The sequence below is a fragment of the Filobasidium floriforme genome (assembly GCF_021052385.1).
Source record: "Filobasidium floriforme strain CBS 6241 chromosome Unknown HD553scaffold_3, whole genome shotgun sequence".
NCBI classification, from domain to species: Eukaryota; Fungi; Basidiomycota; class Tremellomycetes; order Filobasidiales; family Filobasidiaceae; genus Filobasidium; species Filobasidium floriforme.
This window is the reverse complement of record NW_025763624.1, coordinates 995841-1021189: the sequence shown is the minus strand read 5'-3', so window position 1 is coordinate 1021189 and position 25349 is coordinate 995841. Positions and strand designations below refer to the sequence as shown.

Sequence of the window (25349 nt, the reverse complement as noted above, 5' to 3'; positions counted from 1 at the left end):
ACATCAACGGCTCGTCTTTCGTCATCATCAGCATATGCGGGCATTATTCATTGGGAAGGTATACTCTGTTTGTGATACCGTTCTTGTGTCCTTCGACCTCGCCTGCCATCTCCTCACAGAGTCGCTAGACCACCTCTACAAGCAAAAAAGATATGAGCAAGAGCGATTGAGACGCCTTAGGGTCATGTGAGCGAGTCATGTCGCGCTCGGTAAAGGAAATCCTGGACGGCGTTCAGTCGACCACGGGAAGAGAGGTGAGTCGGTTTCCTGGTCGGTATATCGCGGAAACGTCTGACTGATGCCTTAACGTCTTGTTGTTATAGTTGTTGGATGCTGTTCGATATGAGAGTGAGCTGATCACGCTGTTCGTCTCGATCGAGCCCTTCTCAAGCTGACAACCTGACGAAAACTCATCGCAGCGTTCCCACCCGGACCTACCTTCGTTCACAAGCTCGATGTCTACCTCGACTCCATCCGCAACCAGCCAAATGCCGCTGAATCGATACCTCAACCACCCGAAGAAGAGGAACCTCAGCTCCATGGCTCATCTCTTCAGCGAGGAGATCTCGTCGAGGTTCAAGGCCCTTCGGGAAGCGGAAAGACGTCGCTGGCAATGTTCTTGACCATGATCACCATCCTGCCCGAGACGTACGAGACCGGGCATACGAGAGGAGAGATAGGAGGAAAGATCAGGGTAGAAATTGGGGGGAAGGGTCAACGGGCGGCCTTGTTGGCGTATGGTGGTAGCGGTTTGGTGCGGACGCTCAGGACGCTCGAAGTCGGGATCAGGGCGCACCTCGACAAGTGTTTCGCCGCGGCAGGGATGAAGTCGACGCAAGGTCAAGAAAGGGAACAAACGGTTCTAACCATCACGCGCGATGCTATGGCAAGACTCGCCGTCTTCAAGATCCCTCCAGCCGCCGAGGGGCTCGAGCTGACGTCGACGTCGTCGCCTTGGTCAGGCCTATGTACGGCTCTCGAATACCTCATGTTCTACGCCAATAAACGAGCGGAAGGCGAAATCTCGCTCGTCGTCATTGACGGAGTCGGCGATCCCTACTGGCAAGCGAGGTGGTACAAGGAGCAACGGAGGACGACGTCTAAATCGTTTCATCCCGCAACGCTCGGCGGCGGGATCATCAGCTCGTCCGACCTCGGTATGGACAACGTCATGGAGAACCTGACGAGGTTGAGAAAAGACCTCGGATGCGTCGTTGTTGTGACCAATCAGAGCCTCTGGAAGCCCAACCACCCTCAAACGGGTAAACCCGATCCAGCCTCTTCCTTTTGGGCTCAACACCTGCCCGCACCCTACCCGTCTCCCTTCCAGTCCCGTTCGGAACAAAACCCAGATGGTGCCAACCCTGTCCTCAGGTCCAGCTCGACGCGTTACTGGCCGCTGAACGTACACATCACCTTGTCCGCCCCGAACACCTCGTTGCGCCAGTTTCGACCGGACATTACGCTCGCAGAAACGTGGAAACAGGGTGGGGAGGGGTATAAGCGAGAGATGGCGAGAAGGGAAGCTTGTTGGACAGGGTTGGTGAGGTGTTCGGGAGGAGCAAAGAGGTCGCCCGCCGGCGAGGTAGAGCGGTATGGGGAATTTGAAATGTCGATCGGGGAGGATGGGATAGTAGGGTTTGATAGCGCATGAGCTGCGGCTTACGTAGCAAATTATAGGCAACACACTGAGCGAAAACGACAGTCATGACCATTACGATATAGCTGGTAGTCTTTACGACAAGGTCTTGGCTACGGCCCATTGCAGCGATGGGAGGATCGCCTCGTCCCACCATTTGACTCCCTCTGGCCATGTTTTCGAGTGATGTTCGGCTGTATACATGGATTGGCATGAGTAAGAATAACTCATCGTTCGACGTAAACAAATGCGCTTACCGATTCCGTGAGGCTATACGAAACATCGATAGATAGAGCTTAGAACATGAAATGGACATCCACATTCTATCAAGCGGGACTCACCATTCCTTCAGCCACATAGACCGGACTCTCTACGCCAAGTGCTTTCAAGTCATCCGCCAAAGCATAGGAATCCACGGTCCCAAGCAGCTCGTCAGCGGTCGCCACCACGACGCATGTCGGCGGGGTATCGGCGTTGATGGCGTTGATACACGAGCCGGAAGCGGGGTAAGGCGGATCTTGGCCGATAAGGAAAGAGTTGATACAGCCGCTCATCAAGACCTGATGGAATATGAGACGACGCAGTGAGATCTTCAGTGGGATGAATCAGCCATATGGGCAAGCCATTCAACGATACCGACCGACATGAGCCATTTCATACGAGGCGTCTTGCTATCCGGCGTCCAGTCTCTATTCGCGAGCATCACATCATGAACTTCAGATGTGACCAAAACTTCCACTCGAAACAAGACTCACTCGTGTGCATGGCCAGTAGAAATCGGCTCATCGTATATCGCATTCAAAGTCGTCCTCTCCTCCTCTGTCAACCCCTTGGCATACTCTTCCAAGGCCGACCGGGGCTCGTTATGATGCAAGTGAGGCCGAGTCATTGGATACGTAACGATGTTGGCTTTAGGAAGCGGGGCGGGCTTGGAAGCCGTCTTGTTGTATTCCTGAATATCGTGCGACTAACGAAAGACACCAGCGGGGTAATCAGCTATGCTCGAAGAAAGCTCCTTATAGGCAGAGATCTCACCAGGAACACGGTAGCAGTGCCTCCTGCACTCCAACCTTGAACATTGGTCTTCTCGCCGTCCACGTTCACTTGGGATCCGGCCTTTTGAAGCTCTTGTGCAAGCTCGGATTGCACGAAGAGGTATCCGTCGAGTATATCCTGGCGGATATCGCTCAGAATCACGCTACGAGGACACGAACCGTTAGAGGCTGTCGACGAGGAATCCTCAGGACTATCTGACATACTGTGGCTGTAGCCGATATTCTAGAGAGACGACGATGAAGCCATTCTCGAGGTAGTAATTCACGTTGTTGAACGGAATGTCATCTGCGGCCTCCATCGTGAATCCGCTGCCACCGCATCCTCACTAATCAGCGGGGCACCTACATGCAGTCATCCAGCCATACTTACCCTCCGTGGATCATGATGGCAACGGGCAGTTTCTTGCCAGTGACGTCGTTGTCCTGCGGAAGCCAGACCAGGGCGTGACACCCTCCGCTTGAAGATCCCGGTACATCTTTGAAGCGGAAGATGTGGGAGGGTGTAACCTTGTCTCCTTTGTCCATAGCGAGTTTGCCCTCCTCTGATTCCTGTCTTTGTTTTCCGGGGTGAATGGTCTGTTAGATTGAAGTCGAAGTAGTGCTAAATCGTTGACTTCGCAAGATGGAATGGATGTGAGCAGCAAGGTGATAGCCTTGATATAATGTACTGACGGGGGCTCCGGGAGATGCGGACGTTCGGGGAATAGTCGGCTTGACCCGAAAAGTCAAAAGTGGACGCGAAACGGTCAAGTCCGATGATGAAACAGTTATTGAAGGGCAATCTTATATGGACCCTCTTAGGCCTCAGGTCGATCGGCATGTAGGTCAGCAAGCAGACAGATGCTTCAGCGTAGAAGTTACATCACATTCTTACCGGAAGGACTATGGCGACGGAAATCGATCGATGATCAAGACACGACGCTCGTCCGCGCTCGATGTTTCGCACGCACCGTTTCATCCCAAAACAGAGGCGAATCTGAAACAGATCCGCCGCTGTCCGTCTTCCGTGATCCGACTTGATGTGACTTCTTCTTACGATCATTCAAGACCGAACCCAGTGTGGGAATTTGTCTGTTGGTCTCAGAAACCAACCGTTTGAACTCCTCGAATATTGCCTTACCACGTTAAAAACTCACAATGTGCACGCCGGATAGGGGCTCTTCCATGCCACCTGGGTAGCTGAAGCAACTAAGGCTTCTGACCAAGTAGTGTAGGGTCTGCCGAGCGAGCGTGACTTGAGGAAATCTCCATGGCTTCCAGCAGCTTGTGGTCCTCGTATGTCCAATTAACATCAAATACCATGTTGTCCTCTGGGTCGGAAGGACACATGTATCCCTCCACAATCAGGCTCGGCTGCAGTGGTATCTTCATGAGTTTCATGCTATCCTTCTGTCGAGGCTCACACGTCCAGCTCGCCGTCATCGGGCTCAAACGACCAATGAGAAGGCGGCGGTGAAGAGGGGGGTTCAGGTACCACTGTCATGTGCATGCCGGTCAACACCATTGGCATGTTTGGCCCGTCGACCGGCTTCATGTGAGGGATGTTGGAATGTGCGTTCGGGTAATGGCGGACCGTTTTGACCTTGACGACCGGATTGTAGCCAGAGACCATGTCTCGGAACCGAGCCATACAAGTAAGCCAATAGTCGATCGATCCTGTATGGTATAGTTTGTCGGAAATACAAGCGAAAACAAACCTTCTTTTACAATAGTGCAAACACGACTGCACGCCATCTCTATATACTATCCACGGAAGCGAGCCGACTTAGGCAGGCCGACGTCGAGGCGGTCCGGGCACCATCCCTCCTTCCCCCTGTCCACCGTTATCGAATTGGAAATCGAACCCGCCCAATCCCTCGCTGTTGGTGGACATCATCGTCTGCCTCGTCGCGCTCGTGTCCCTCTTGGAAGGGCTCGGCTGTTCGTTCCCGAGCGTCATGTTGGACATGCCCGTCGGCATCTTTTCGTACGGTGTCGACATGGGCCCGGTAGGAGGGATGATGGCGTTCAAGAACGAACTCGCCTCGGATCGACCCGACATGACGCTCTCTCGCTGGTATAGCGGTTGCTGGAGTTGATACTGGTGCTGCTGTTGCGATTTCTGAGGCGTCGTGGCCAAATTGATCCTCTGCGCCTGACCGACCTGGACCTGACCGACGGACCAACCCGTCATGCTACTGTTCATCGAATCCCTGCTCGGGTTCCCGCCTCCCATCGCCAGACTGCCCATGGAGAACCGAAGGTCATCCGTGGCGTTACCCAGTCCCAACCCGTACGTCCCATGATCTCCTCTCGTGTCGTCATCGCCCCTCTCGCGCTCATGCCCATCCACCGAGTCGAGCGCGTGCCCGAAAGTGTTCCCACTCGCCCGGTCCGCTCGCTTGTCGTCGAACGGATCGGACGACCCGCTCATCCCAGAACGAGCGGACAATGCACCGGGACTCCGATCCCCAGCTTCACCCGAGTTCCACCCGTACCTCGCATCCCCTGCCGTCAAGTTTTGTCCCAGCGACGCGGGATTGCCAGAAAGGTCGACGACGGCGGCTTGTTGCACGACTCCCGTCTGAACTTGTCGGCGAGTGACGATCTGCGGTGCTTCCGATTCGAAGGCCGAAGATCCAGACAAGAAACTAGGGGCCACGCTCACGCCCGTCCGGGTCGTCAACATGCTCGCACGGGAGGAATTGACGTCCCTGTTGCCTCCCTGAGGTCCGAGCGTCTCGACGAGTTCTGGGTGGGCGAAACTCGTCGGCGGCTGATGACCCGGCATAGGGGGTCGCAGCCGCAAATCGAGATCGGGCGACCTCGCCGGCCGACTAGGAGGTCCGACGGCGTTGAAGCCTGGTCCGAGCGCTCTTCTCGCCGCGTCCAGCCGTTCTCCTGCGGTCATCTTGTCCCCCTCGCCCGCTTGTCCCTGGCTCGGAGGGACATAGGCGATCGGGATGACGTTGGTCGACCCGAACGACAACTGGTCCGTAGCGATGCTCCTCCTATCGTCAAACGGATCTTCCCCATCCCGTCCCATCAACCCGTTTCGGGTCAAGTTGATGCTCTCTTCTCCCTCGTACACCCGCCTCTGGGTACCGTTCGCCGCGCCCATCGCGCCGATCGTGTCCATGCTAGGCCTGACATCGCTAGGAAACTCTCCGCTGGCCGAGTTGAGCAGACCCGTCCCAGTCCGTGGTCCAAGGTCGGGCAAGGGTGAAGCTGATCGATGGGACGGTCTTTGAGAACGCGTGGTCGATTGTCGCTTTTCGAACGACTCCAAGGCTGCCATGTCCCTTGCCTAGGCCGTAGGAAAAAGAAGGAATTTCGTTAGCTCGAGAAGCAACGAAAGTTATTCTGAATGATGCATGTGCGACTAGACGTACCTTCTTCCTTTTCCACAGCCACCATAGCCCGGCGCTCAACACGCCGAGCACGACCACGGCTACCACGGGACCCGCGATGACCCCCGGGTTCACCCCTGACCCTCCTCCTGACCCGCCCGTAGAGTCTTCAGCGGGAAGACATTGGATCTGTGGACATTGCGTGCACGTCCTGTTCATCCGTGCATCAGACGACCAAGATATATCCCTATGTAAGCGAAAGATGCAACCGAAGCGGGAAGGCGAAGGCCTTGCACTTACCGACTGGTCAACACGCAATTCTCGTTAGGTCCACAGTTACAGCTAGGCGTCTCGCCCGGACACGAGATGCATTGACGTTTCTCCCACAGACTAGTGTGATCTGCTGAACGTATCGAAGCGGGGTGGGACCTGCCCAGACGGGACGATGAACGCGTACGGCCCATCGAGTTCCAATCTTGGTGTTTCTTGGCGTTGGGAGGTGGTGTTGATGGGATTGTCAGTCAGTTCTTAGAAGAGGTGATGTGGGATTGGTAGCAGTAGAGTTTCTCGACGTGATTGGGACGGGGTCTATCCAGGCGATGATTCGTTTCGGTGGTTGCTCTAGCCCTCGTCTGATTCGGCACCAGGCCCCTATATCAGATCAAATATCGTTGTTTGTTGCGGGTCGACGGCTATCGAACGTGACCGCGGAGACAGCAGTCCGTGGATGACAAAACGAGTGTGATGAGGAGGACGACCTTTAGGCAGGTCCGAGTGATATTCGAGTTTGCCTCCTGCCTTTTCTGCCTGTCTAGGGATCTAGAGACGGTCGTTCGGTTTCTTTTTGTTTGATCGTTCTCTCGTTGCGGGTTCGCGTCGTGTCGTGGTCGACGTGAATAGTCGATACGGTTGTGGCCGGGGGTAGGGTGGCTAGGGTGGGATGATACAGAGAGTGTTGTCGATGAGATGCCTGATCTACATGCATGCTCTCCTCCCCTCCCCTCTCTCCCTCTCTGTTCGAAACCTTGCACCTTGACCATCCTCCTTTGATCAAAATACGAGACGCCAAGGGGGAGAGGTAGGGAGGAGGGGAGAGGATCACGGATGTATCTTGGTGAATCACCGGGAGCAATTCGTCTCCTTTTGTTCGGTAAACGTTTGACGCCCTGCGGAATATCATGCAATCGCATGCAACGAGGAGCGCTCCCACAGAACAGCTGATAGTAGCATTATTCAATAGCCAGTGGCGAGTTGTTGTTCGTTACATTGTAGAAAGCATGCAGGAAATACGAGAAAAAGTGTCCGATATCAAATCGTTAATCACAGCGTCACTGCCCAGTTTTGTTTTAGACGAGAGACGGCTGCCATTCAACCTGGTTCAGACTAGGCGCCGACAAGGTATCCCAAGGCGATCCCAGCTCCACCGAGTACGAGCATGTTCACCCCAGTCACGACAGCTCCATTCCCAGCGCTTTGCTGTATCGTCGTACGGATGAAGCAGAAGGAAGGCGGCGGCGTCAGTCGACCTGTTCCGCCTAAGCGCGAATTTTCCTGTCTACAATCTTGAAACTTACACTAGCGGCAGGAGGGATCCCGGTGTTCTGATTGTTTCCAGTATAAGGAGCCGACGATACGGACTGAGAGACGACCCCGGCTGAAGTCATGGCGGTCGGCACCGATCGAGTCGCACTGCTCATGCCTCCCATCGACATCGAGCCCGAAGCAGAGGCAGAGGCGGTGGTAGCGACGGACGAACCGGCGGCTCCGGACGAGGTGATGTTGAACTGCCCAGAAGATGCCTATACCACGAGAGACAAGTCGCAGGGTTGAGCTTGATTCAAGAGGGGTCGAGGTGCAAGGCTTACGAGGATGGCGTTATCCCGGACCAACCTGATCCTGTAGGCTTGTCCAGTGGTAAAGCTTCCACTACCAGGGTCAAAGATGAGCATGAGCAAGGCGAGTCTCTTTGATCGCCCCCACTAGCTTCGGGATGTACGAAATAAGACTCACCTAGGAGGAGACACGCTGACCGATCCAGCCGAGGTCGATTGGTTGGCGATCAACGTGACCTGTCCATCAGCCGCCGTCAAGCGGTTCTATAACGTCGGCGCGATAAGAATCCCCATCATTATTGTCAGTGTTGTCGCTCATCATGGCAGAATCCCGTCTCCTCTCGGCAACTCACGTCGTTGACGAGCACGATTGAGAAACTGGTAGGGTCGGTCGAGACGGCGTCCCAGGAGACGGTCTGTGCGTCACTGGTCCCCCAGTTCTGTCCTTCCGTAGGGGAGGTAACGGTCACGGCCTGGACGGCGAGGGCAAAAAGAGGAGCGAGGAAGAGTTTGGCGAGCATGGCGACTTTCGTATTGGTTGAGGGTCTGATTTGTGTCGATACGTTGATAGCAGGGCGCGTTATGAGTTGCGTTAAGGAGTCGTAGATTGCGTGGTGCAGGTCGAGGTCGTAGAAAAGAGCGTATATATCAAACGAGCGTGGGTATGTTAGGAGAAAGGCTGTGATGAGAACGAGAACGCAGAGTGAGGCTGTACGAGGAAGAGAGAAATGCGAAGCCTGTTCATATTCGATCGCGGGGCACAAGTCGAGTAGAGCAGGGCCCCGACTTGCGACTTGGGGTTGCAACACGGAAGCATAATTTCCAAAACAAACAAACAACAAGCAATTTGCTTCCGTGTACCCACGAGGTGGGTGTTCGGACTGATCCGATGACGAGTGATCGAAGTGATCCGTTAGCGCGCGATCAAGGGGGGGCACACGTTTGTCTCGACCTTGGTTCTAGCGTCGTTTCATTTCACTTGCCCAGATTGCAAGCTTCTAGTCACTTTCATGATCTCTGCACGTTCATGCCTCCTCCTTCTCTCGGTATATCGGTCGCACATGATTCGTTGAAACCGAGTTCCTTTGGCTTTCTCTAGCAAAGCGGAAGAGGCAGACGGAGTATATATGCAAAGGGACTTGAGATGAACAGAACGCCGATGAGAAAGGTCGGTTCATCACTCGACCATTCGACAGGTCTTTGACCTTTATCACCATCCTGTTCCGACTCATTGACGACGCTTTCATTTTCCATGACGATCGGTCATCTCTTCATGCTGGCCTCGGCCTTGCTACCGTTGGCATTGGCAGGCAACCACCTCGACGCCAACAACCTCGTCTACCGTTCGCCCTACACCAACCACGACGGCCTCGCTCTCGACACCCACGCGATTGCGAAGCGTCATGACCAAATCAGCGAGCTCTTGAGAAAACGACAGCTCTCTCAACCCGCTCCTGAGGGAGACGTCGGGACGTACACGTTGAGCGGGTACGGGTTGGGCGCGACGGATTGGAGTAATTCGGATAGGATCTATGCTGGCGATGTCAACTTTAGTGAGCTGGATATGCCTCGCTGTTTGGACGATTTTGAACCTGAGTATTCATCCTTTGTCCTCTGCAGCACACTCGGTTGCCAGTGGAGACCCCTACGACTACTCCGTCCTCCTCTGGACCCGAGCGGAACCGACGGCCGAGGCTCCGGTCGATATTCCGGTCTGTGTGACCTACAAAGTTTACACCGGCCAAGATGGGACTGTAAGTTTGGCTTGCGACCAGGTGCAAGAAAGAAGTAGCCTCATTGACACGGACTCGAATATACCTTACAGGGCTCCGTCGTCGCCAGCGGTCACGCGTTTACATCATACGATGTCGACTTCACCGTCAAGGTCGAAGCTACCGGTTTGACCGCCTTGACCCCTTACTCGTACCAGTTCGCCAACTGCGCGAAGCCCGATCAAGTCTCGCCTGTTGGCAAGACGAGGACCGCCCCGGGGAAATTCGCCACCGACATTCCTACCCAGAAGTTTGCAGTGTATTCGTGCGCCAATTGGCCGAATGGGTTCTTCAACTCTTACAGTGGACCGGTAACAAACGGGGATTCCGAATATGTCATCGCACTCGGTGACTATATCGTGAGTATTAACGATGTGCTTGTAGAGCACGAATTTCATCGCTGATCCGGTGTGGATGGCCTTGCCAGTACGAATACGGGACCGGAGGAGACGCGATCAACCGGACCAACTTTAGGGAGACCGAACTGGCTTCCCTCGACGACTACCGTGTACGCTACCAGCAATACAGGACTGATGTAAGTCGCGGGACGGATGACATGGATGCCTCGCAAAACACCGTGTCGGATCATTTAACCTGATGTTCCTTTCTAGCCCGACTTGTCGGCCAGTCACCAGAACTTGCCCTGGATCGTGAGTCTGGTTCTGATAGCTTCACTAAGCCTAAACCCTGTTGAACCTATCCTTCTGTAACAGGCTGTCTGGGATGACCACGAGACCGCTAATAACGGTTAGTTATGCATGTTATCGCAAAGTCCAGGACCATATTCAGCCCCTTCCCGCACGTACAGACTGGAAGGCCGGTTCGCAAAATTCGAACAACTCGTATCCTGCTGGGTGTTCGTACGGCAACCAGACCGGTATCTGTTTCGACGAGAGGGCCGCCAATGCCAAGCGAGCTTATCACGAATGGATGCCGTGAGTGTCTGCAACTTTGCACGCAAGCCGCGCTTGAGCACGAAACGAGGCTGATTTTGTGTATGGGCACGCACAGTATCCGCCAAGTCGATTTGAGCGACGAAGGCAGGATCTGGAGGGACTTTGCCTTTGGCGATCTGCTCGACATCATCGCACTTGACACGAGGAAATAGTGCGTCCAGCATCATACACTGACGTTTGAACTATCGTGCTGACTGTCCACCTCGGCACTTATGTAGCGATCGAGACATTACCGACTTGTCGCCGACCGTCCCCAACAAGGACTATGTTGCATCTCTGGCCGTAGAACTCAACTCTAGCCGATCCATCACGGGGCCGGTTCAGGAATCGTGGATGTTGGATACGATCAAGAAGAGTCACGATAAGGGTACCAAGTGGAGGGTGCGTTCCATGATCGGAAAAGTCATCAAATAGTCATCGCTTACCATCTCTTTTATCGTAGCTGTTGATGAACCAAGTCATCTTTGGTTCTATCAACCATACCGCCACTAGCACCAACCCGACCGCACCAGGAGTGTTCGATGTCAATTACGATGGTACGTTAGGGCTGGACCGCGCTTACTTCTTTATGCCCGCTTATATGAACCCTTCGCAAAAGCTTGGGACGGGTATCAGGGTCAGCGCCAGCGAATCTTGAACCGAGCTTATGATGACGAATGGCGAAACTTGGTGATCGTGACTGGTGATACGCACAGTTCATGGTTGCACGAAATCGAGCGCGGAAACGTTCTCGCCGGATCGACGAACGTTTCGGATACCCTTGCGCATGCGCTCGACGCGTCCCCCGGGTACAAGAGGGGCCGGATCGTCGAGTTCGGAGGTACTGCCGTCAGCTCGAACGGATGGGGAGCTACCTGGAAGAACTCGGCGAATGCCACTGAGCGAGCTGCTAAACAGTTGGTGCAGAACAGTGGATCTCTGCTGTATTCCGAGGGCTTCTGTGAGTAGACGCGCGTGGGTCCCCGTAATCTTGATCTGACTCACATTTTCTGTCGCGCTACCTGTTCAGATCGAGGTTACATGAATGTCGAGGTCTCGTACACCAACATCACCGTCAGTAGATCGACGAAACTACATATGGGCGATGCTAATGACCGAATACCCCACACAGACCAAATACTACGCATATGAAGGCAATCAAGAAACGCGTACTCAAAACAGGTCACAGATCGCTTCTTTTGTTGTTCCCGACGGAGTCAACATGGTTCAGAGGTCAGTCCATACTGCATAGTATCTCTCTGCACAGGATGTGACTGGATACTGAAACTATTCTTGCGCCGACCCGTAGGCCTATTCAGGTGCAAGCCGGTGCGGTCAAGCCTGGCAACTGATACGAGCTAGCTCAATTATACATAGAAGCGACAAAGTCTGTTTCGTTGGAAGGTTGCCAATTTGCCAAGGACCGCATGCTTGCTTGGAGATATGAATGTTTGAACTTTAGACCCCGATGGGAGATCAATCCGATGGCGCGATAGACACAGGTTGAACGACGTTCTAGCCCGTCGGTCACCGCTTCGTGTCGCCGTTGACTGCTGCTGCTGCCGATATGACGTGTCATTGCGTAATCGCGTAGGTAATCAATTGTTGACGAGCGAGCCGGGGCGGGCACACACAGCACAGCTCGACAATTGCTGCCAAGGGTCCATAGGTGCCCGGTCGGTATGTCCAGACGTCACAGCACCCATACAATCTCAAGCTTGTCCATTGTAGGGTGTATATTCTTGACATACATCTACTACGTAGAAATTGCTCGGCACAGCAACCGTCGTGGCAAAGCTGGCGCAAAAGATCAGCTCTCGCCGTGTATAGCAAAGCAGGTCATTGCCGCGGTCAAAGGGGTGGAGACAACGCCTGAAGAAGGACTTTTGAATCTCATCAGCGCAACTTGACACGAAGCATAAACTCTAGAGGGTCCTAGAATCGCTACGAATGGATTCGGTCATATCATATTTGAACCGGTAAACGCTTAGGACAACCGTGCAACAGCTACGAATCTATACCCGGTCGATCTACTCAGATGAAGCGATTCTTCAAGCCCAAAGGGCCGACGGACCCGACCCCGTTCCCCTTGGATCCACCGGCAGGATCGTACGAATCTTTCGCCCCAGCTCCGGCTCCTCCACCTGCTCGATCAAGCGAACCTCTTGCCAGCGCACCAGGCTCAGCTCCGTTGCTCCCTCCGAAACCAGCTCGTTTCCTGAACCTCGGTAATAATGCAAAGGACAGCGTTACTCCTTTTCCACTAGCACCCGCTTCTGCGCCTTTGGGAGTATCTGGTAATGGGCAGGGGGATCGAGCTCGATCGCACGGAGACCTGGTATCGATGGACATTGCTCGCGAGCACGATACGATCGGAAAGGGACCGCCGCCGAGCGAGACCAAGATCAGTCGGAGGGTCAGCATGAAGGGAAGCGAAGGGAGAGGGATGTTTGGATTCGCTAGGAAAGATAAAGAGAAGGACAAGGAAAAGGAAAAGGATCGAGAGAGGGAAGCTGAGCGAAAGAATCGGCCTCGAAGAGGATCGGAGCAGCCAGACTTTGCAAGGCCTGTGGGAACCTTTGAGCCGATAAGTTCACGTAACTCTCAGACAGGTCAGTCCGAGTGAGCGCTTGATGACTTTCGCTCTAACTAACGCATCGACTTTCTATGTTACTCGCAGAGCTACACCCGGGCCCACTCGAGCATAATCCGCATTTGCATGCAGGAATACGATCTGCTCCACCCATTCCGGTTGTCAGCCAGTATCAATCAGAACCGTATTCCAGCTATGTGGGCGATCAACCACCGGCATCTCAGCAATATGGTCATCCGTATATTCCACCATACGCGCCGCAAGCCCACCCACACAATCATCATCGTGAAAGGCCGTCGAGAGATCTCGATCCCGAGCGAGACGACCCAAATCATCTAGGCAGGCCAGTCGCACTCTCGCGACTGACCAGCGATGTATCCGGGAAAAGCAGCCCTGGCATGGACGCTTTCAGTGGAGACGATGCGGAACTCTTACTGTCCAAGAGCCATGCATCTGGCACGTTCGAAGAGAGAGCCGCGTACGGAAGGGAGAGGGGAATGAGCAACGCCAGCGGTCGACTTGATGAGCGAATAGTGCCAGGACGTGAACGAGGCGGTAGCAATGCTAGTGGCAGAGCTTCACCTTATGGCGGTGCCTTTTTGCAACCTCGACAGGCTGGACCTCGCGGTCCGATGGGATCGCCAGGACTGCCAAATGATCACGTCGCAGGGGACCCCCGGCTAGCATCGAGCGGTCTCGGGCAACCACAACTGTACCAATATCAGCAACATAATTCCCGCGAGTCGGAATCTTCGGCTGGGCACTATACAGCGCCGCAAAGCCTGGCCGTACCGTCCGACGGTCATGGTCTCGCACCGAGACGGTCTGGCGAATCTGCTCGAAACGCGATCTGGTCAGAAGGAGAACGAAGCGGTAGACCATCGATGGACGCATCACACGAGGGTAAGGGAGGGTTGAGAGCAATGTTCAGTCGAACGCCCCACAAGGACGAGCATGAAGCAGAAGTCGACGAAGGCAAGCGAAAGAAGGGTTTCTTTGGTCTGGGTGGCAAAGGAAAGGACCATCATGACGACAAGGACAAGAGCAAATTCGGTCGCAAGATCAGGAAGAGCGATGCAGAAGCCGAGTTAAACCGATATCCCCAAGACGATGGTGTTCCGCCGCTCAACGTTTCGACCCAAGAGTCTGGAGATTGGACACACGTCGGCCTGAATCAAGGTAGGGCTTCGCCCATGCCTGGCTATCCACCATCTTCAATGCCAGCTACACGTGTGGCTAGCCCAATTCCACCACCACAGCAATCAACAGCCGTGTATCATGCTCCTCAATTCGTCGCGCATGAAGTCAGCAGGAAGGAGCGTGAAAAGGCCATTCGTGAATCTCAGGAGCGGACCAAGGAGTTCCTTAAAGCCGAGAAGAAGGACCGTGAGCGAGCGGAAAAGGAAGCTGCTAAAGCGGAGAAGGAGGAGCAAAAGAAGCGAGGCGAATATGGTAGCGTGACATGGTCTATAAGTGAGTCTATTCTTAAATGCTTGCACCTTCCGAGCGAATGCTGACGTTTCGTTTGCACACAGACGATCTGTGCGATCGAGCTCAGGCGCAAGAGTACCCGCTGATCTTGGAACTCTCCGATCGCATCGCTCAATCCAACGAGGACGTCGGCAAGGAGGCGGCTCGCGCTATCCGGAAAGCCATCAAGTATGGGACCAGTGAGAATGGTGGCTTGGAAGAGGAGAGGATCATGGCCATGAAGATTTGGCTCTTATGCTGCACAAACAGTTCTGAGAGAAGCGATCTCCGAGGTGAGTCTTCAGGTTGAACGGCGTAGCTGGCTAGAAAGCTGACATGATTGCTATTATGCAGGTCAAGCTACTTCCAAGCGATTCCTGCAAGCTATAGAGCCGCTGCTTCTGCCGGAAAAAGACAAGCAGATACTGCGACAAGACGGTTACGACCGACTACGCGATACGGTAGCACACCTCAATTTCCACTTCGGTCACGTCAAGGGCTCGGAAGGTTTACGCGAGCTTTGGAACAAGATTAAAATAGCAGAGGAGCCGGAGGAGGTAATTCTCGTGCCACGCCCGCAGAATGTTCGTGAAGTAGGCTTTGTCAACTAACACTTCTCGCCACTTCATAGGGTTATCCATTGGCACCCAGCAATCCAGTTTACACGCCGACAGATCGACTTCTCCGTCAATCGCCCAACGCGCATAACGATCGGAGTCTAGAACAGCAACAGCCATTGACAGCCCGCAGCCAGCCGTCATTCTTGGCCGGAATCCCCAACGAGCAGGAAGACCTGACCAAGCTGATGCGTGAAGCCTTGACATGCAAGGAACATGCTCGGGTCCTTCAGTCCGCTCTGGCTCATGTGAAGCCGAGTAAACTGGACTCTGATCCGATCATCAAGGTAAGGACATGTGATCGTTCTCGGTGGATCGGTTGCAGATCTAACTTGTATATACAGGAATTCTATGCGACCTGCGTGCGTGACCAGGAGTCGATGGTATCCCAGATGGGTTGGGCAAATGCCCAAGCGGAGAAGGCGCGAGAAAATCGAGGTCTCAACTCAGCAGGACACGATGCGGGCTTCGAAGCCCAGATGGATAACCTGAACATGTCAGATGACGGACCATCCTTCCCTGAGCGCGTCTTCCTGGAAGTGTTAGCAGCCAGTGATGAGCTATCTCAGGTGCGTGTTGAAGGGTTGCTCGCTTAAAGGAACCCTGGTTGACGCTGTTTTTCCATCACTCAGGCACTCAAGCTGCATGAAGAAATCGAAAGGGACTTCCGTGCCGATCGAGAAATGCGATATGTTCAGGAAAAGAGCAAGACCGAGACCAGGATGAACCGCAACGTGAGTCCTCGCCAATCTCACGGCAAAGTCGCTTGGTTGCTTACCTATGAACGGAATCGACCCATCAGTCGTTTGGTAACTGGCCCGAGAACTCGCTAGGGGTGCCGCAAATGGGTGGAACAGCGAGCTCTTCACACTCACGTTCACCATCTCCGTCTGAGCCGCGGAGAGACTCCGAACCAGCGGTAAACTACACGTCATCCGTATCGCATGACGATCACAACGACCGACTCCGACCTTACGCAGACGGCTCGGGTACCGGTCGAAGTCCCACACCAGAACTGTCAAACGACTTTTCCGCACCACGCTTCCCAGGCGAGGGCCGGTCTAGTTCGCCCACGCGGATCGCCGGAAAGGTACAGGGACCGCGTCCGATAGTCGAGTCGATGAGAAAGAATCAATATCCTAGCGACAACAGCCTGCGATCCTCCCAGGCTCACGGTCTAGCCGCAAACAACGGAACGGGCCGGTCGCCCCTCACACTCGCCAACGATTTCGATCGCAAGCCGGACGACGATGAGGATCGACCGCCAGCTAAGCCGAGTGCCAAAGCTCTAGGTAAACGTCGAGCTGTCGTGCGCGCCGATCGTAAGTTCTCCATCCATTGTATCGCATCCTGTTTCAATTGCTGATAATTGTCGTTGCCCAGCCGACTTTGACCCTGATGACATCTTCAAGAGTGATGATGCGCCAGACAAACGCTCCACCGAGGGGAGTATGGAGGACAGCGTCCGGCAATACTGGGAGCAGAAACGACCGACTCAATACATCTATGATGCCGCGCGGGAGCGTCAAGATGCCCGCAGAGAGAACGAAGCTTCCGCCAAACTCGCTCAGCCGATTCGTACATCGAGTTTGCACACCTCTGGTGGCGTTCGATAGTCCCGGCTTTCTGCATTACATACCCGCTTCTATCTTGCTCAGATAGTCCCCAAACGAGGTTAATACCGTGCGTCTTGAAACAGGGTGTCACTGTGACTTTGTATAATAATAGTACATTGCAGTGGTCCCAATGCTGGACCATTTACGAAGTTGACGACAACTATGAATACGAAATGACGAAGCCATACAACAGATCGCACGACAATACCACATGAGCCACATAAAGAAAATCTCTCATCTAGTTTTTCCATCTTTGAGAAGCCGCATCGTCAGCAATATTCCTCTAGACAGATAAACACTGCCTCGACTCACATCTTCACCGTCTTGTCTCGCCCTCCGCTGACGACCTTGTCAGCAACAAAGTCGACACAGTAGACTTCGTCGGTATGCCCAGGCAGATCGATTCGGATTTTTCCAGTTTTCAGGTCCCACAGCTGTAAATTGAGAAAGGTACGGCTTCAGAACATGCCGGAAGAATCGACACCGCGCTCCAATGACCGCTCACCTTGAGGGTAGTATCTTTGCTTGCACTGATCAATATCCGCGAGTCTGCCGACCATGCCAGACGATACACCGCAGCGACATGACCACGCAAGGACGCTACGAACCTATACAGCCAGCAAGCACGTTAACACCTGTTTCTGGGCATGCGAAGGTTGCCCTGGTCTCGACCTACTTTCCGGTTTTACCATCCCATAGCTTGACCGCATTATCAAACCCTGCGCTGGCGACCAGTCGACCGTCTGGGCTGAAGGCCACGTGGTTGACCTGTTTCTGATGACCAGTCAAACGGGCGACAGGCTTCTTGATGCTATTTCCGGCATCATTGACGTGTTGAGGGGACCACAAGAATAGCGTGTGGTCGTCGGAACCAGAGATGACAGTCTCAGGGGTATTGATGGTATGCTTTTTGTATCGAGCGAGCGCGAGAGCCTTCGCCTCTTCGTCGTCTTTTGGTTTCTTTCCGTGGTGGTCGAAGGGACCCGTTCGGAGGATGAAATCCGTGCTCAAGGCGAGCGTATTTACCCAATGTGCGTGTTCGTTCAGCGTTCGAATCAGTTTCCCCTGGAAAACGCAAAGTATCAGTAAGGGCGCCGATTCAGGTAAGGACTTCAATCTAGACTCACATCTTTGGCGCTCCAGATCTTGATCGTTCGATCACTGCTTCCAGTGTAGATCAACCCTTCACCGCCCCATCTCACTACGTTGACGCTTGCATTGTGTCCGGCTAGAGTAAATTCGGCAAAGGACTGAGCGGGAGACCAGACCTTGACTGTACCATCCTTGGAAGAGGATGCGCAACGAGGCTGTGTTGCGTTGCTATATCACACGATCAAGTATCAGCTCGGCGTTAAAGTTATGCTTTGCGAGATAGAAAGCAGCTCAGACTGACCTATGAATCGGCTCCCACGACAAACTGGTGATCCACTTTGTGTGTCCTTTCCTCGCATCCCCAATCGCGTTCCCAGTGAGCGGATCCCAGAACCTGACATGTCCATCGTGTCCACCGGTCGAGACGACCCTTTCTCTACCTTCCCACTCGGTGCACAACACCCAACCCTTGTGCCCGACCAAGGTGTGTTTTGGCAGCTCGATCTCCATATCCCAGAGTCGTGCGGTCGCATCTCCAGATCCCGTCACGGCATATCTCCCGGTAGGCGATAATGAACAACACAAAATGGGTTGGGCGTGACCTGAGAGCGTTAAAGGTGATCAGGATCGTGCTAGGTACCGAAACTTCCCGCTTGCGGACTTACCGCTCAGAGTAGCGCTACACCGACCGACACTTCGAACCCTGAAGACCGCCTGGGGCTCGCACATCACTTCAAAAACATCTTCAGGCGAGAACCCATGGTCTAACTTCTTGCTTCCAGGTCCTTTGGCCTCTAACACATCGTCCAGGATGTTGCCATTGATTTGCAGACGAGACGACGGGAGCGGAGCTGCTGCAGGAGCACGAGCGAGGAGATCGGCCGGAGGCGGAGGAGGGGCGTTTCGAGATTGGATGTGGAAGGCATAAGGCAGGGGTTCTTCATTCTGTCGTTTATGACAAACAGAGCATAAAAGCGGTCAGTCCATCAACGTTCGATACAGCAACGACCTGTTCAGCTCACCTCGCCCTTGAGCTTGTTGACCAGCATCTGCAGCGCATCTCGACCGGTGTTGGCAGGCAAGTTGATCGCCGGACCAAGAGGAGTACCATCTTCCGAGTTCTTGAATTGGACGACGATATTGGGAACGAACCGTTCCGCCTCTTCGACAGGTCTTGAAGGCTTGATGTCTCGTTCGTGCGGCACGTTGTGCAGCTTTTGACGTTTGGGAGGCGGGAGTTGGGTGGACATGTCGGCCGGTCTAGCGAGGTCAAAGCTGTGATGGTATCAGGAATATGTACAAGATCCAACTCTCTGGTTCGATGCGATGAAAAGGTCGAGCAGATTCGACAGGAATCGCTCTCTCGACAGTAGTGAAATCTCAAAAGTTGCAAGTCGCATCGACGCTCTCGAGATAATTTGGTACCGCCGCCGAGGTAACGTAATCTCGGATGCTTACGGAAGCGAATGTCACCGGAAGAGGCTTCTCTATTTGTGTGTGTGTGCGCACATTCAGTTACAAGTATCACGAAAGCAAATTACTGATCCCCATCTTTCCTCTGCCATTATCATCCTGTGTGTGTGTGATGAACGGTATGGTATGGTCATTATAAGGTTGATCTTCCTCCATCGCGTTCGAGCCCGATTGACTTGTCGACGAGGTCCAGCTCGTCGGATCCGTAAGACCGCTGCGGGTGTGTGGTATCGGTCGCTCGACGTAAAAAGGGTCAAGGGCGGAGATCGGTGGAAGCGTACGAGACCCAGGAGAACCGGCTCCGGATATCATGCTCACGGACGCTGGACTCGACTGCCTTGATAGTTGGCGGCGGATAAGCGCTGGAAGGATGGGACCGCGTTCTCGACTGCTGCGACGCTCGCGCCGACCGGCCCCGACTTGATGGCCCGGATGCGCTGGAGGTCGAGAGGTGGCTCGAGCGTTGGCGTCCAGTCTTGCCGGAGCGCTCTGCTTTTTTGACAGCCTGCTCGAAGAACTACCGGAGGTAGATGGTTCGGGACGATGCGCCTGTTGAACCGCTTGTCGGGAGGCATCGAGGCTGTATTGAACGAAAGGCGACGAGATATGTAAAGCCGGTTGTCGATGATGCGGCGGCGTACTCTCGCCGTCCTGCCGAGCGAACCGATCTGAAAGGCTGGGCAAAGAAGACGATATTCCCTTCCTCGATCCGATCTGGCCTGCCGCGCTGTGACTTCTCGACGCCCTCAATCGTCTTTCCCGCGTACCGCCGGTCCTGTCCGATCCTGCACCGCTACCACCGCGAGACATCCGGACCTGGCTCCTGGGTTCGGGTCGATAGATTGCGGATGCCAATCCTGGATGTTCAGGTAATCCTGCCCCGTTCATGGTCGAGCGTTGAGGCTGATACCGTTTTCGGATCATCGGCGCGCGATTGACGCGAGGTTTGATCGTTTGGCGATCAAGCGCATGTGACGATGTGATGGGATCTACGGGGAAAGAGAAAAGTCGAGTCGCATATCATCAGGTCATCTTCGTCTATACTTCGCGCTGTCTAGCGAGACTTACCGGTCGACCCTGGGAAAGTTCCATTCTCGTAATATCGAAATACAGCAGAATTCACCGCTCCGCACTCGAACGTCCGATTCCTGAATCCAAAACCAATGTCGCCTCGACATCAGCAGAGTATAACCAAATTATGTGTTTCTCAGACTCACTCGATCGTCTCAAAAAGAGTGAATCTCAGCCGATACAGTCCTTCCACCGCCCGCATGCTTAGATCGCGAAACATGAAACAAGCCTTCGGTGCGGCGTCAACTTCAGATTGAAATTCGAAAGTCGGCCCGACGACCGATGCGCCGATCAGAGCATCTAGTGCGTCGATCATGGATGAAGCCGGATCTGATTGAGCGGGCTCGAGGGTGCAGTAGAGTAGTAGTGAGTGGAGGCGAGGGTCGATCTGGGGCGGGAGAGTTGTGCGTGGTTGAAGGTGGCAAATGGGGATCGGGTCCAGAATTTGAGCGCCTGCGCAATGAGATTCTATGATCAGCGACGTCCTCGAACCGAGATACGAAAGTGTATCCAGAACACACCTTGATAGAACCCTGATGCTGTTGGTTGCTGTGATATCACTAGTTCGTAGTCTCGGAGAACACAGGAGTGAGACGTCATGACCATCCGTGGTACTGGTTCTTGCGGTGAAACGTCGTGCAACCTGACGCAATATAGTCAGGGAAGCACGATATCGTCGAGGGGGGCAGATCCACATCACAAGAGTCCGCCGGACGGGTCAACTTCATATAAGTGACATGTAGAGGACAATAAGAAAGCGCTTGCATGTAACCACTCGTGCACTCGGTACAGCACAAGACGATCGGAAGAAGCATTGAAATTATCGTTCTGAAACCCCTCGGGCATGCGGCTCGCTTTCTTTTTGTACACGAGGCAGAGGTGAGCCTGATAATAGTGTCAAAGGATGGTCATATTTTGAGAGATCATCATCGTAGTGTCCGATCGAACAGGCCAAACCCGTAGATCCCTTTGGGCCAAAGGAGGGTTCGTCAGGGGATCATATGTTGGTAAGCGCGGATGGTGGTCTGCGGTAAGATCGCTCGGTGAATGATACCGTCGTCAGTGCGTACACTCGACTATCAATCCCCAAAACGCTGCAATGAATCGAGCTCGATCAAAACAGCGAATATTGGGGTTCGAAGATGCAGAGATCTATCTGAAGATCTGAAGACCGAAGCCGGATCACCGTCTGATGCAGCTGAAACTCGACGTTTATTTCCTTCCTTTGGTCGTTTTGATGCGACGACCACACACGACCACGCGCACGCAACAACACGTCATATCGAATATCCGCGGTGTGGAGAGGGGAACCGGGAATTGTGTAAGTTGGCTCTGACTCGCAAGGCGGCCTACTTTTGCATCCGATCAACGCTCCCCTTCCTCGGGCGCCCCTCGCCTTCCCCTTTGGGAGATTCTGCCTGGGGCACGCGAGTGCGAGTCAAGCCTGCTTCGGTCACTTGCCACTTGCTCACACAACCACCTTGCGAGAGTCCTTGCGTGTGCTGGGTGGCGACCTTCCTTTTTCAACAGACAACGTCCATTCTTATTTCAGCTCGACACCCCCCACACATCGCTCGCCACCCTATTCTCATTGAAACCTCTTCTCTTCAAACACCACTAACCCCAACAAGCTCGCTTGACGACACACGCACCTTGACGACGGATCGTCCAGCTTTCTCCGACATACACGAGAGAAACTGCACGCCACACATACTAGCTAGACCTCGTACACCTCCCAACTCTTAAAAGCTGGCATCCAGGCGGTTCACCTTCAACAGAAGGAAGCGGAAGAGGAAACGGAAGAGCACGTTCAGAGCTCTCGATTAGCACTGCGTAATCGCTTCCCACAAGCACGAACCTTCCCGCATACGTTCACGGCCTTCGTTTCGCCTCGCGCGCTCTCCACTCGAGAGTAGTTGCATCCTTGAGAGTTTCACGACTTTCGTCTTCTCCACCTCACCTCTCGTAATAACCTCAGGACGACAGGACGACACAATGTGGTTCCATCTCCATTGAGTTATCCCATCGCGTCTACCGGAAAAAAAGAGGAGAATCCTCGAGTCTTCGAACCTCTAGGCTTGACGACGCCACATTTGTTACGGACAAGCGAACAAGAGGTTCATTCCGCGACCACTTGTCCTGCCCGGGTTTCGCACATCTACCGCCGCCACCGGCTCATTTAGGAAAACAAGAACGATCTACGACATATAGACACCTTTCGCCACCGCCACCATGATGTTCCCTACCATTCTCACCCAGACTATCAACATGAGAAACAACGGAAATGTTATTGTCAACGCCACCGCCACCATCATCTTCGTCGAGTCCGTTGCCGTTGCCAAACGTCAATAAGCAGGCTCGACGAGGAATATCATCGTACGAAAATCGTACCCCACACATACGCATCTGTTTTCGGAAGAAGAACAAAACAACCTTTCCTACCCATCACCCTCTGCGTCACATTTGAATCCCACACTCTTCGTATTATCGAGCCTACTTCATCGAAGTCAGCCTCGAAACCAAAAACGTAGATTTCAAAGATCACAAATCCATCACCACAAGAGGAACGGAAGGAAAGACACGGTCTTCCAGGTATTCGCTATCGGACAACAACAAGAAAGAAAACTCCATACCCCTAACCCCTCATATTTCACGATCTCGACCATCATCGAGTTCCAATAATCAACACTCGAGACGATGGATCAACCCAACACCCCCTTGCCTCCCGCCTCCCTCTCTTCATTCCTCCCCGGGTCTTCGTACCCCTACCCTACCCCTCACCAAATCATCAACCCCACCTCTATCCCCCAAACCCACCTGAAACATCCACACCGTCTCGAGAGGCTCCACAGCCAGACCCCCTTGCATTATCATCAATCATCATCATTATCATTATCATCATCGCAACAGGCCGCTCAGTACAAGCAATTTGCCCAGGGGCGATCCAAGCAATCGACCGGACAGGGACAAGACGGGACGGCTCTCCGTTCAGTTCTCGGTCACAAGGGCCCTGTCGGCTCGAACGCGTCGCTGACGGGCTCCAGGCCGGCGAGGTCTTATATCCGAAGCTGGAGGCGGGAGGTCGGCGAGGCTGCGAGCGGGAATGTAGAGGAGGAGACTGCGGTGGGGAACATTCCCATCGCTCCTCTGCTGCAGCAGAGAGATTCGGAATTCTCGACTTGCGAGCAAAGCACTCGAGCCCGGGTCGCAGGGGAGGAAGAACATACCAGGGATGTGCAGCAGGATGTTCCCTTGAACACGTTTTCGAGGGCTGTCAACAAGCTTGCGGGCAGGGAGGACGAGCGCGTCGATGCTGTCAGACAGGAGACTATCAAGCAGGAGAGGACGGTCGAACAGAACCAGACCAAGCAACAGAGTCAGGAGCAAAAGAAGGCTCTTGCCGAAAAGATGGTCGGTGAGTAGCACAGCCTCGCCGAAAAGCGAGCGAAACAGCAGGTCGTCAAGAACGTTGTTGCTGACCGCGCTCGCACATTCTTCGTTGATTTTTCCTTCACGAAGACACTGTGCACGACCTCATCTGCTCGACATGGCCTTCGGCCTGCGAGTTTGATTCGCCTCGTTCGGGCTCGGATTCCGAGTCCGAGTCGATGGGCGAAGGTCTCACGGATGCCGCTCACAACGGGCTCGTCCCGCTCCGAGCGTTCATCAGGGAGATCTTGAGGAGGAGCAAGAGTTCTTGTGCGACTTTGCGATGTGCAGAGTGGTACCTCTTGGTACGTTCTTCGCCTTCATTGCTCCGTCCCGGACGTTCAACCGTTAGGGCGAGAGCTTCCGTCACGATAGCAGTGTGACTTATACGTTTGCTTCCGCGCCTGTCGTCCGTCTTTGCTCGTGCAGCGAGTCCGCAACATCCTTTCAGTCGCTCCTGAAACTTCGTCTTCGGCGTCTAGTTCGGGCGAATCGGAATCCTCTGAACCCGACTTGAAACGTCTACCTGCCTCGTCGCCGCTCTTGTGTCCTCGAAGAGCATTCTTGTCGGCACTCATTGTCGCCCACAAGTTCCTTCACGACCGCGTCTACTCCAACCGGGCATGGGCCAAGGTTTCTGGCCTCGATGTTACCGAGATCGGCAAGGGCGAACTCGCACTCGCCTGCCTGCTCGATTGGAAGTTGTGGGTTGGACGCGAAGATCAGGATTCGTCCTCGGAGACCAGCAAGCAACAGGACGAGACTACTTGGTTCACTGCTGTCGGTCAGCAAGTCCCCATTCCCTGCAAGCGTCTTCCCGAGGAACAATCCGTTACCGCCAGCCCGGCCGAAGTTGCCACCCAGTGCTCCAGTACCGACTCGTCCCCGTCGCACCTCGCTGCATCCACCATTTCTACCATGGACTGTGCTCCTCGTCTGGGCGTACCTCCCGCTGGTTCCGCCTTCTCATCTACGGCCGGTTCCTTTGCTTTTGTCTCGCCTGGGCAATGGCCGTCGCGAGGTCGACATACCGGTCGAACTCGTTCAGTCGAGAACTTGGCCATGTCGCACTTGTCGACTAGGATGCCCGGACTATCCCTGGATGGCTCGAGCGATACATCCGGCATTAGCCCTTCAAGCTTGCCGACCGAAAAGGACGGAGAGATTCACGTCATGGTCAACGGAGAAGAGCAGTTTTCCGTTCAAATCACGTCCTCACCCGAAAGTTTCGTCGATCAACCTCGTCCTCGGTGGAACCCTCGAAAGCGAGGCTCCCCTCTCGAAGCCGAGGGTCAAGAACTCGACATGGCTGCCTTTGTTCAGAACAACTCCGAACTGGCGCACGCCGCTCAGACCGGAAAAAAGCGAAGAGTCTCCATCAGCAAGTCGCAAACGACTCAGGTCTGCGGCGTCGTCTAGATTACGA

The 25349-nt window shown here is 54.1% G+C and overlaps 8 protein-coding genes across 8 annotated transcripts; 4 read left to right on the top strand and 4 right to left on the bottom strand.

Moving 5' to 3' along the window:
• Positions 1 to 197: 197 nt before the first annotated feature.
• HD553DRAFT_339517 (uncharacterized protein) lies at positions 198 to 1654 on the top strand (the record flags this gene model as incomplete). Its single annotated transcript, XM_046182451.1, has 3 exons — positions 198 to 254; positions 324 to 348; positions 420 to 1654. The coding sequence occupies 3 exons, from the start codon at positions 198 to 200 to the stop codon at positions 1652 to 1654; spliced, it is 1317 nt and encodes a 438-aa protein (XP_046039342.1).
• On the bottom strand, positions 1620 to 3498 carry HD553DRAFT_163123 (Alpha/Beta hydrolase protein). Its single transcript, XM_046176836.1, has 8 exons — positions 3065 to 3498; positions 2899 to 3003; positions 2675 to 2837; positions 2395 to 2606; positions 2280 to 2328; positions 1981 to 2199; positions 1897 to 1909; positions 1620 to 1833 (listed from the first exon to the last, which is right to left on the bottom strand). Exons 1-8 carry the CDS (start codon positions 3217 to 3219, stop codon positions 1736 to 1738), a joined length of 1014 nt encoding a protein of 337 aa, XP_046039341.1. The 5' UTR covers positions 3220 to 3498; the 3' UTR covers positions 1620 to 1735.
• Positions 3499 to 4411: 913 nt separating this feature from the next.
• Positions 4412 to 6660, bottom strand: HD553DRAFT_163071 (uncharacterized protein). The gene is made up of 3 exons (XM_046176835.1): positions 6324 to 6660; positions 6066 to 6234; positions 4412 to 5980 (listed from the first exon to the last, which is right to left on the bottom strand). Exons 1-3 carry the CDS (start codon positions 6485 to 6487, stop codon positions 4460 to 4462), a joined length of 1854 nt encoding a protein of 617 aa, XP_046039340.1. The 5' UTR covers positions 6488 to 6660; the 3' UTR covers positions 4412 to 4459.
• Positions 6661 to 7240: 580 nt separating this feature from the next.
• Positions 7241 to 8563, bottom strand: HD553DRAFT_305689 (Ser-Thr-rich glycosyl-phosphatidyl-inositol-anchored membrane family-domain-containing protein). Its single transcript, XM_046179182.1, has 5 exons — positions 8209 to 8563; positions 8034 to 8119; positions 7889 to 7949; positions 7598 to 7822; positions 7241 to 7499 (listed from the first exon to the last, which is right to left on the bottom strand). Exons 1-5 carry the CDS (start codon positions 8374 to 8376, stop codon positions 7407 to 7409), a joined length of 633 nt encoding a protein of 210 aa, XP_046039339.1. The 5' UTR covers positions 8377 to 8563; the 3' UTR covers positions 7241 to 7406.
• A 544-nt stretch (positions 8564 to 9107) lies between these two features.
• On the top strand, positions 9108 to 11914 carry HD553DRAFT_339513 (PhoD-like phosphatase-domain-containing protein; the record flags this gene model as incomplete). The annotated part of the gene is made up of 14 exons (XM_046182450.1): positions 9108 to 9408; positions 9476 to 9609; positions 9681 to 9986; positions 10055 to 10162; positions 10239 to 10277; positions 10341 to 10374; positions 10436 to 10562; positions 10639 to 10734; positions 10802 to 10964; positions 11026 to 11119; positions 11182 to 11523; positions 11593 to 11636; positions 11695 to 11795; positions 11872 to 11914. The coding sequence occupies 14 exons, from the start codon at positions 9108 to 9110 to the stop codon at positions 11912 to 11914; spliced, it is 1932 nt and encodes a 643-aa protein (XP_046039338.1).
• A 355-nt stretch (positions 11915 to 12269) lies between these two features.
• Positions 12270 to 16946, top strand: HD553DRAFT_305686 (uncharacterized protein). The gene is made up of 9 exons (XM_046179181.1): positions 12270 to 13174; positions 13243 to 14628; positions 14691 to 14918; positions 14980 to 15182; positions 15257 to 15529; positions 15587 to 15811; positions 15875 to 15976; positions 16045 to 16564; positions 16626 to 16946. Exons 1-9 carry the CDS (start codon positions 12601 to 12603, stop codon positions 16856 to 16858), a joined length of 3744 nt encoding a protein of 1247 aa, XP_046039337.1. The 5' UTR covers positions 12270 to 12600; the 3' UTR covers positions 16859 to 16946.
• On the bottom strand, positions 16947 to 19291 carry HD553DRAFT_292546 (WD40-repeat-containing domain protein). The gene is made up of 8 exons (XM_046178409.1): positions 18973 to 19291; positions 18616 to 18895; positions 18252 to 18552; positions 17986 to 18178; positions 17535 to 17923; positions 17364 to 17466; positions 17171 to 17292; positions 16947 to 17109 (listed from the first exon to the last, which is right to left on the bottom strand). The coding sequence occupies exons 1-8, from the start codon at positions 19198 to 19200 to the stop codon at positions 17097 to 17099; spliced, it is 1629 nt and encodes a 542-aa protein (XP_046039336.1). The 5' UTR covers positions 19201 to 19291; the 3' UTR covers positions 16947 to 17096.
• A 3900-nt stretch (positions 19292 to 23191) lies between these two features.
• On the top strand, positions 23192 to 25342 carry HD553DRAFT_339509 (uncharacterized protein; the record flags this gene model as incomplete). Its single annotated transcript, XM_046182449.1, has 3 exons — positions 23192 to 23909; positions 24014 to 24228; positions 24353 to 25342. 3 exons carry the CDS (start codon positions 23192 to 23194, stop codon positions 25340 to 25342), a joined length of 1923 nt encoding a protein of 640 aa, XP_046039335.1.
• Between the last annotated feature and the right edge of the window lie 7 nt (positions 25343 to 25349).

What these genes read in the sequence shown, in the direction of transcription:
- HD553DRAFT_163071 (XM_046176835.1), bottom strand. Translation starts at nt 6,487, where the DNA reads ATGGGCCGTACGCGTTCATCGTCCCGTCTGGGCAGGTCCCACCCCGCT. An exon ending in AATTGCGTGTTGACCAGTCG is followed by an intron (nt 6,235 to 6,323) that starts GTAAGTGCAAGG and finishes ACGGATGAACAG; the next exon opens with GACGTGCACGCAATGTCCAC. An exon ending in GGCTGTGGAAAAGGAAGAAG is followed by an intron (nt 5,981 to 6,065) that starts GTACGTCTAGTC and finishes CCTACGGCCTAG; the next exon opens with GCAAGGGACATGGCAGCCTT.
- HD553DRAFT_305689 (XM_046179182.1), bottom strand. Translation starts at nt 8,376, where the DNA reads ATGCTCGCCAAACTCTTCCTCGCTCCTCTTTTTGCCCTCGCCGTCCAG. An exon ending in TCCGGGATAACGCCATCCTC is followed by an intron (nt 7,823 to 7,888) that starts GTAAGCCTTGCA and finishes CTCGTGGTATAG; the next exon opens with GCATCTTCTGGGCAGTTCAA. An exon ending in GGATCCCTCCTGCCGCTAGT is followed by an intron (nt 7,500 to 7,597) that starts GTAAGTTTCAAG and finishes ACGACGATACAG; the next exon opens with CAAAGCGCTGGGAATGGAGC.
- HD553DRAFT_163123 (XM_046176836.1), bottom strand. Translation starts at nt 3,219, where the DNA reads ATGGACAAAGGAGACAAGGTTACACCCTCCCACATCTTCCGCTTCAAA. An exon ending in GCCATCATGATCCACGGAGG is followed by an intron (nt 3,004 to 3,064) that starts GTAAGTATGGCT and finishes ATGCGGTGGCAG; the next exon opens with CGGATTCACGATGGAGGCCG. An exon ending in GAATATCGGCTACAGCCACA is followed by an intron (nt 2,838 to 2,898) that starts GTATGTCAGATA and finishes GTGTCCTCGTAG; the next exon opens with CGTGATTCTGAGCGATATCC.
- HD553DRAFT_292546 (XM_046178409.1), bottom strand. Translation starts at nt 19,200, where the DNA reads ATGTCCACCCAACTCCCGCCTCCCAAACGTCAAAAGCTGCACAACGTG. An exon ending in TCAACAAGCTCAAGGGCGAG is followed by an intron (nt 18,896 to 18,972) that starts GTGAGCTGAACA and finishes CATAAACGACAG; the next exon opens with AATGAAGAACCCCTGCCTTA. An exon ending in GCAAAGATACTACCCTCAAG is followed by an intron (nt 17,293 to 17,363) that starts GTGAGCGGTCAT and finishes CTCAATTTACAG; the next exon opens with CTGTGGGACCTGAAAACTGG.
- HD553DRAFT_305686 (XM_046179181.1), top strand. Translation starts at nt 12,601, where the DNA reads ATGAAGCGATTCTTCAAGCCCAAAGGGCCGACGGACCCGACCCCGTTC. An exon ending in TGAGAGAAGCGATCTCCGAG is followed by an intron (nt 14,919 to 14,979) that starts GTGAGTCTTCAG and finishes GCTATTATGCAG; the next exon opens with GTCAAGCTACTTCCAAGCGA. An exon ending in ACTCTGATCCGATCATCAAG is followed by an intron (nt 15,530 to 15,586) that starts GTAAGGACATGT and finishes TTGTATATACAG; the next exon opens with GAATTCTATGCGACCTGCGT.